An 8,467-nucleotide genomic window follows, 5' to 3' on the forward strand; every position below is an offset into this window, starting at 1 on the left:
CGCCTACAAACTCATAAAATACCGCTGTCCCACTGGTGCCCCGAGACGCGCATGCTGGGAGTTGGAGCCCCAGCGGGTGAGCCAGGGACCTGGGGGGAACCTCCAGGCCCAGCTCCCGGCCCCCAGATTGACAGTCCCGGCCTGGCTCTGCCCCGGCAGGCAGGCAGGCAGGTCCTCGATGGGCTGGAGACCGAACTGGAGCGGGAAGGGAAGGGCTGGGGAGGAGGAGGGTGGGTATACAGGTGCAGGGTCAGGGGAGACAGGTGGAGATGGGGAGGAATTGGGGTCACTGAAGGCAGAATGGGATGCTGGGTAAGGGGCAAGGAGGACGGGGCTGCTCCAGGTGGGACGGAATTCTTGGGCGGTCTGGGGATGGAGTGGGGGGATTGAGGTTACTATGATGGAAATGGAAGGTTGGAGGATGGAGTAGAGGGTGATGAGGTCTCTGAGGGCAGGGTGGAATGCTGGGGATGGGGTTGCCAAAGGCAACTTCCTACACTGAGACCCCCCAGCCCCACTCCCAAGCCTCTTGCATTGAGAGTGAGCGGTGGGTAAGAGCAAGGGCTCTGGAGCCAGGACCCCTGGGTTCCAATCCCCGCTCCATCACACCTGAGCCACGCAACTGAGTCACTCCGTTGATCAGCTCCGTCATCTGTGACATGGGGCTGATGAGCAGTGGCCACCACACAGAGGAATGTCGTCAGGCTCCCATGAGTTAATCTATGTAAAATGCTTAGCAGCCAGCGAGGCTCAGAGGGCATTCGCCTCTCAGTAGTGATGACTGTTTTTGTTTTTCTCCAGCATCTGGATAACCGTCCCTGTGAAGACCTCCCTGCCGTCCTCCCTCCCTCCGTGTGATCTTGCCTGATCCCCCTTCTTTCCCCATCCTCCCCAGCCGCTCCTGCTGTTCTGAAGGGATCTCATACACGTTAGACCCTTCCCCTTCCCCTTTCTGCTTCCCCCCTGCCCTCTACCATGTGCTCCCCTCGTCCCTGCTGGTCCTGCTGCTGTCCGCTCCTCTGTTTCTCCCTGGGAGTCCAGGGGTCCCCAAAGGCTCCCAGCGCTGCCCCTGAGCAAGTCCACCTGTCCTACCCAGGTGAGTGTCTGCGACCTCTCCCTGGGCATTTCCCAGTGAGGCTCAGGAATCCCACACTGATTTCTAGGCTGGTGGTTCTCTCTGAGCCTCACGTGTCCACCTCTGTTAAATGGAGATTATAAGCAGTGGCGCATCTGGCTGTGTGGGAAATGACTCTGGAGCCCAGCCTATAGTAAGCGCTCTCCTAAGGGGGCTGCTGTCGTCCTCGCTCATTGCGGTGTTCCCACAAAGCTCCCTCCTGGTCCTTGATCTTCTGGTGGAGGTGCAAGGAGGTAGTAGGACCTTGGACTCTGGACCCTCTGCACCCAGACTTCCTGGGTTTTAACCCCAGCTTTGCTGCTTACCTGCCGTGTAAACTTGGGCAAGTGACTTAACCTCTCTGGCCTCAGTCTCCTCGTCTGGACAATGGGGTGATATTAGTGTGAGCTCAGAGTGACGAGTAAGTGAAATATCAGCTGTGAAGCAGCAAAAGGGAACTTGGCGTGTGGCGGTGCTTCTCACACGTTTTTGTCTCAGGACGCTTTGGCACAGCTAAAAAAATTATAAGAACCTTAGAGAGCTTCAGTTTATGTGAGTTACGTCCATAATAGTTGCCATAACAGAAACTAAAACGGAGGCATTTAAAAATATTGATTCAATCATTAAAAATGAGCAATAATAAACCCATTCATTAGTAAGGTAGATGACATTTTTCATGAAAAATAACTACACTTTAAAAAAGAAAGGGAATATAGTGAGGAGAGGCATTGGTTTATATCTCTTTAAGTCTCCTTAATTACTCCTCCTATCTGTGACAATTCCTCAGTCTTTCCTTATTCTTTTGTGTGTCCTTGACACTTTTAAGGTAGTTTCTTAAGGGTTAGTTGCAATGAGAATCTGAAACCACACGAATGAACTGGCTTTGGCATTTGCTGGCTAAGTGACCTTGGACAAGGCACTTTGCCTGGAGGCTTCTGTAAAATGGAACAAAAATAAAACCCATTTCACTGTGAAAACCCAGTGAGATCACAGCTGGCCTTTGTTTGGCCTACACAATAATGATAATAATAACAAATATACTCTTACAAGCGATTCAGATGGAAGACTCATTTAACCTCTTATTGGACCTTAAGCTGTAAGTACTATTGTTCCTCCCATTTTACAAAAGAGTAAACTGAGGCTCAAAGACATGAAGAGTCTGACCGCAGGTCACATAGCCTGGAATTTGAACCCAGGCAGGCTGGCTCAAAAGCCTGTCATATTTGTTTTTAAAACTGTAAATTTTGTACTAATTTTAGATTTAACAGAAATTTTGCAAAAAATATTACAGAGTCCTTATATCCCCCTCACCCAGTTTCTCCTAACGTGAACATCTTGACATTTTGGAGTACTGAGCTGTTGTCTTTCTGATTTTGTTTGGTTTTTATAGGACAGTCCTCACTTGGGGGTTATCTGCTATTTACTCACGATTGGAATACGTATTGAATTACGTATTTTTCTGGCAAGACTGTCCTAGTGGGATGTAGTGCCCTTCTCAGTGCATGGTATCAGAGTGTTCATGACACTGACATGTCTTATTGCTGTCACTGGTAATGTGAACCTTCATTGCTTGGTTAAAATGGTGCCTGCTGGGTTTCTCCACTGTAAAGCTTTTATTCTTTCCTTTGTATAAATATCCTTGTAATGAATATCGAGGGGAAGATTCCTTAAGGCTGGAAATCAGCTTTCTCCTGAAACTTTTGTGCACTAATTTTAGCATTCATTGGTAAATCTTGTCTGCCACAATTATTAGCATGGGGTGTGCCTAATTGTGATTTTGTAACTTTCTAATTCCCTCTCTCTGTCTAATTGGAATTTTACTGTAAGGAAGGGCTATCCCTCCCCGCCCCCTCTATTTATTTGTTTGTTTGTTTTGGTTATTTATTTATTTGGTATGGACTCTCGGATATTTATTTTATCCCATGAATTAAACTCAGTACTATTGCTATTTATTTTGTGGCTCAAATTGTCTCTGACTTGGTCTTTTAGAACTCCTCCAGCTTGGCTTCTGTGTTCTTTCCACAACCCCACTCCCATCGTGTCCTGAGCACTGCCTCACCTTCTGGCACCACCAATTATCCCAGACTCATCTTGTATATTTCCTACCCCATCTCTGGAATCAACTACTTCTCCAAGGAGCCCTGGTTCCTTTGATTGGAGAATGGGTATTTAGAAACTAAGATCTGAGCACTAGGTGTGCTCAGTGCTACTGAGGCGTCGCTGCTCCTAGGCCCTCTCACAAACAGGGCTTGACAATACATGCGGATATGTTGATATGCATATGTACACACCTATATTTCTATATATATATGAATGTATAAATATGAAGCCCGCTCATGCTCTTAACGTCATCCTATACCACATGGTATTTTTAAAACCTTGATTTGCTGACGTTTAAGAATTAGGAGCTATCACTTAAGAATTAGGAGCTATCACTTAAGAATTAGGAGCTATCACTTAAGAATTAGGAGCTATCACTTAAAAGTTTGTATATCTACTCTTACATGCTTTTGGGCTATAAAAACCACCGTATATGGCTTCCCTGGTGGCGCAGTGGTTGAGAGTCCGCCTGCCGATGCAGGGGACGTGGGTTCGTGCCCCGGTCCGGGAGGATCCCACGTGCCGCGGAACGGCTGGGCGCGTGAGCCATGGCCGCTGAGCCTGCGTGTCCGGAGCCTGTGCTCCGCAACGGGAGAGGCCACAACAGTGAGAGGCCCACGTACCGCAAAAAAAAAAAAAAAAAACACCGTATAAAGATTTGCTCTAGAAGTTGACAGATTGAGTGGTACCAGAGCTGAACGATGGCTCCTCTCTGAGGCAGGGCAGGCTCTACGCTTTGCAACATACTCCACGTCTCCCTGCTGCCTTACTCCTTACAGCTGGCCCTTGTCCCCATGTGTATTACCTAGCTGGCCTCTAGACATCTGAGTTGACAACCCCTAAACTATGTCATGTGTAAAATACGCGGAACAGGCCTGCACCCAGTAACGATATTAATAATAATATTCATTCGCTCATGTAACCCTGACTGTACTAGGCACTGTTTCAAGTACTTTACTTTTATTTTTTTACATCTTTATTGGAGTATAATTGCTTTACAATGGTGTGTTAGTTTCTGCTTTATAACAAAGTGAATCAGCTATACATATTACTTTACTTTTACTTATTCATCTAAGCCTCACAGAACCCTATAGGGAAGATACTATTATTATTCCATTTTATTGAGAAGGAAACTGAGGCTCAGAGAGGTGAAGTGACTTGCCCAAGGAAAGCACAGCTTGGAAATGGTGGAGCGGGGATTGAACTTGGAAAGCTGCAGAACCTGTGATCTTAATTACTAAATGTTCAAGAGCCCCTCAGTCTCTCGTTATTGCCCCTCACTCTCCGCACATCCCTCCCTACCCCTGCCCAGGCCTCACTGCCCGACCCCCATTTCCTTTCTCTCCAGGTGAGACAGGCTGCATGACTGTAACTTGGACCACACGGGTCCCAACCCCCTCGGAAGTGCAGTTGTTCGGGCTGCAGCTAGGGGGGGCCCCTGCCCCTCCGGGCTCAGGGCACCTTCAGCCCCTTTATGGATGGGGGCGTTCTCTGGCGGAAGCTCTACATACACCGACCGAATCACACTGCAGGGGCTGCTGCCCAGGGTCCAGTATGGTGAGAGGGGCCCTGGGCCCAGGTGTTGAGGGGGGAATGGGAAGAGGAGTGGGATGTGGGCTAGAAGCTGCTATTGGCAGGTGGCTCAGGTGGGCTGGTACCCCTTCTGCTTACCTGCAAGCCTATTGTATAAGACCATGGGATGAAAATGGAAGGCTGGGGACCTGGGGTGAGGTGGACAGAAGGGGCATAGGGCAGACCCATTCAATCCCCGCACCAGTTGAAGACGGATGGGGGTGAAGGAGACATCCTGGGGCGCCCCCCACCCCACTCCCCAGCCGACTGTGACCTTTTCCTTTCCCCTCAGTTTACCGTTGCGGCAGTTCTCAGGGCTGGAGCCGTCGGTTCCTCTTCAGGGCCCTGAAGAATGGGCCCCACTGGAGCCCCTGTCTGGCTGTGTTTGGGGACATAGGGACTGACAATCCTAGGGCCCTACCCTGACTGTGCAGTGACACCCAGCAGGGCAGGTACGACGCTGTTCTTCATGTGGGTGAGGCATCGGCCAGGGTGCGCCTGGAGGTTTGGGGTCGGGGAGGGGGAGCTTGGGTGGGAGGCAACGCCAGGACCGCGGAGGGGACCTGGGCCGGGGCTAGCGTGGCTCTGCAGGCTGGGGGATGAGACTGGCCACAGAGACGGTGCTGTGGTCAACCAGGCTACCCAGGTTAAAATCAATTCTGACGCTTCGAGCTATGTGCGTTGGTTTTCTCCTCTGTATTATTGTTATAAGGGCTAAGACTAGGTTAGAATTCACAGGGCTCTTGTGATGACTAAATAAGTCGATATTGCCTGTCCTGTTGTAAGTGCTACACAAGTGTTTGTTGTCATGATCATTTCTGTTGTGATTTGAGAGGACGGGAACCAGATGGGAGATGGAGATTGGGGCCGATATAGTTCAAAGCCATAGTAGACTCTGGAATCAGGCTCCCAGGGTTCGATTCCTGGATCCTCACTAACCAGCTCTGTGACCTTAAACGAGCACTTAACCCCTCTGGGCCTCAGTTTCCCCATCTGAAACGGGGATGATAATAACATCCACCTCAGAGGGTGTTTTGAAGATTCAGGTGATCGAGCATGTAAAGCATCTGAAAATGTGCCTGGTACCTGACTAGACTACGTCAGTCTTTTTTTTTTTAATTCACCCTTATATATTTTTTTATTTGTTTATTTTGGCCCCTCCGAGGGGCATGCAGGATCTTAGTTCCCTGACCAGGTATTGAACTTGTGCCCCCTGCAGTGGAAGCACCGAGTCTTAAACCACTGGATCACCAGGGAAGTTCCCAGACTATGTCAGTCTTAACGTTGTTACTACTCTGAGAAGGGGTGAGATGGCGGCTGGTGTGCTCAGAGCACAGGAGACCGGCAAGGTCCTGCAGGGGCCCTCGGGGACCAGAGGCTCAGGAAATGGTTCCAAGCGCACATGCGCGTGGGTGTGAGGTAGGGATCGGAGAACCAGGACGCCTCACAGTGGGGGCGACCAGGTGCACAGCCCGCACGTGACCAACCAGGTCTCTCGAATCTGGAGAAAGCAGAGCCAGGTCTGGGTCCTCATTCTCTCCTCCACCCCCCAGGAGACTTTTTCTACAACATGGTTCAGGGCAACGCTCACGTCAGGGACAAGTTCATGAATCTCATTGAACCTGTGGCCGCCAGCCTGCCATACATGCGTGTCCTGGGAATCACGAAGACCGCTAGGGAGGCCTGAGGGCTTCAGGGTGGGCAAGGGCCTGGCCAAAGACTTCCTAGCGTCTCAACTTAGTCTCTCGTACTGCAGCAGCTCATTTGTGGAAGTGAGAGGAAAGGAGATGAGGGCTGGGCTGGGAGCCAGGCCTGGCCTGACAGTGGGAGGTGGGGGTGGGCGGGGGCACCCAGACCCTCCCCCCACCGTTTTACTTCCTTTTATCCAGCAACTTCTCCAACTATAAAGCTCGCTTCATCATGCCAGGGGACGGTGAAGGCCTGTGGTACAGGTAACCTGGGGGGAGCTGGGGGACTGGCCTCCCTCCCCTGAAGGATGGGAGATGCAGGAGAGACCCCATATTTGACCCCTGCCCTTTGACCCTTCCAGCTGGGATCTGGGCCCGATACACATCATTTCCTTCTCCACCGAGGTATATTTCTTTCTCCATTACGGCGCCACCTGGTAGAGAGACAGTTTCGCTGGCTGGAGAGCGACCTCCAGGTAACCTGTGAATGTCCCCCTTGGACCTGCCTCGCCTCCCCCTCCTGCAACCCCTGCCCCTCACACTGCGCCCTTCTCTGCAGAAAGCCAATAAGAACCCAGCAGCCCTGCCGTGGGTCATTACCATGGGTCACCGGCCCATGAACTGTTCCAGTACTGATTGGGATGACTGCACCTGGCATGAAAGCAAGGTGAGGACCCCCTCCCTGGGGAAAAGGTGCTGAAATCCAGGTTGGGGGGTTGGCCCGAGTCACCCCTCACCTCCTTGCTCATCCGGCCCAGGTTTGCAGAGGCCTCCTCGGCAAGCTCTATGAGTTGGAAGATCTTTTCTATAAATACGGTGAGTGACCCCAGGGGACTCCCCCAGCCCCAGGCCCCACCCCCCATCTCTCCTGGATTCAGGGACCTGACCCCCCTCTTGCTTTGTATCAGGGGTGGACCTGCAGCTGTGGGCTCACGAACGCTCCTATGAATGCCTGTGGCCAATTTACAACTACCATGTGAGGCCTGGGGTGGGCTGAGAGCCATGTGGCTGGTGTCAGTGGACCACCCTCTCAAGGTCAGAACCGCGGGGCCTGGCTGGGTATGACAGGCCCCTCCCCTTTGTCCCTTCTCCAGGTATTTAATGGCAGCCGAGAGATGCCCAACACCCACCCTTGTGTCCCCGTCCGCATCATCACCGGATCTGCCACGAGCAGGGTGGGGGGAGGGGGGGCGCTGCTTTGGCCTCTGATCTATTGAGGGCTGCACTTGTACCAGCCTGGGTGCCTCATCCTTCATACAGCTGCTATCTCTTAGGTGGTTAGATGCACCTAGTATCAATAGCATGCCCATTGCACAGATGTGGAAACAGAGGCTCAGACAGTAAAATACTCCTTCAGAATCGTAGGATCAATAAGTGGCGGGGGCAGGGGGTGCTTGCCCAGGTCTACTGGATGGATCCAGGGCAGAGGGCTTATTATTAGCATTGTAACTGGACTCCAGACTTCATTCACATTGCACCAGCTTTCCCACCAATGACCTTTTTCTGTTTCAGGATCCCACACTGTATTTAGTTACTGTGTCTCCTTAGTCTCCTCCAAACTGTGATGGTTCCTCCCTCTTCCCTTGTCTTTCATTCAGGTCAGTTGTTTTTTTTCAGAATGCCCCTGGATCTGGGTTTGTCTGATATTTTCTCCTGCCAAGATTCGGGTTATGCATTTGGGACCACACAGTCACAAATGATGGTCTGTCCTTCTCAGCGGGCCATACCGGGGGGGTCCCTGTCCTCACTGTGTCTCATTCCTGGAGGGATTTCTCTGAATCACCTGTTTAAGGAAGTGTCTGCTGGGTTCTTGCTCTGTAAAGTTGTTGTATTTCCCTTTTTAGTTGATAAACATCTTGGGGGAGATGCTTTTAGACCCTGCAAATGTCCTGTTTCTCCTCCAGCTTTCACCTGCTAATTTTTGAACCCATCAGTGGGTCTTGTCTGTTACAGTGATCACTGGGATGTTCTACTGGGGATCTTCTGTTTCCCT

At 51.0% G+C, this 8,467-nt stretch overlaps 1 protein-coding gene across 1 annotated transcript; it reads left to right on the forward strand.

Moving 5' to 3' along the window:
- The first annotated feature begins 892 nt into the window (after positions 1 to 892).
- Positions 893 to 8,120, forward strand: ACP7 (acid phosphatase 7, tartrate resistant (putative)). The gene is given in 12 exon segments (XM_027079258.1): positions 893 to 1,096; positions 4,563 to 4,642; positions 4,644 to 4,727; positions 4,729 to 4,771; positions 5,079 to 5,261; positions 6,676 to 6,738; positions 6,837 to 6,896; positions 6,899 to 6,950; positions 7,034 to 7,141; positions 7,233 to 7,290; positions 7,383 to 7,450; positions 7,569 to 8,120. Coding segments are annotated over 12 exon segments (1,035 nt in total). The 5' UTR covers positions 893 to 975; the 3' UTR covers positions 7,684 to 8,120.
- The last annotated feature ends 347 nt before the right edge of the window (positions 8,121 to 8,467 follow it).

Source organism: Aethalodelphis obliquidens, unplaced genomic scaffold (genome assembly GCF_003676395.1).
Source record: "Aethalodelphis obliquidens isolate GAN/ISIS:26980383/991018 unplaced genomic scaffold, ASM367639v1 scaffold43, whole genome shotgun sequence".
NCBI classification, from domain to species: Eukaryota; Metazoa; Chordata; class Mammalia; order Artiodactyla; family Delphinidae; genus Aethalodelphis; species Aethalodelphis obliquidens.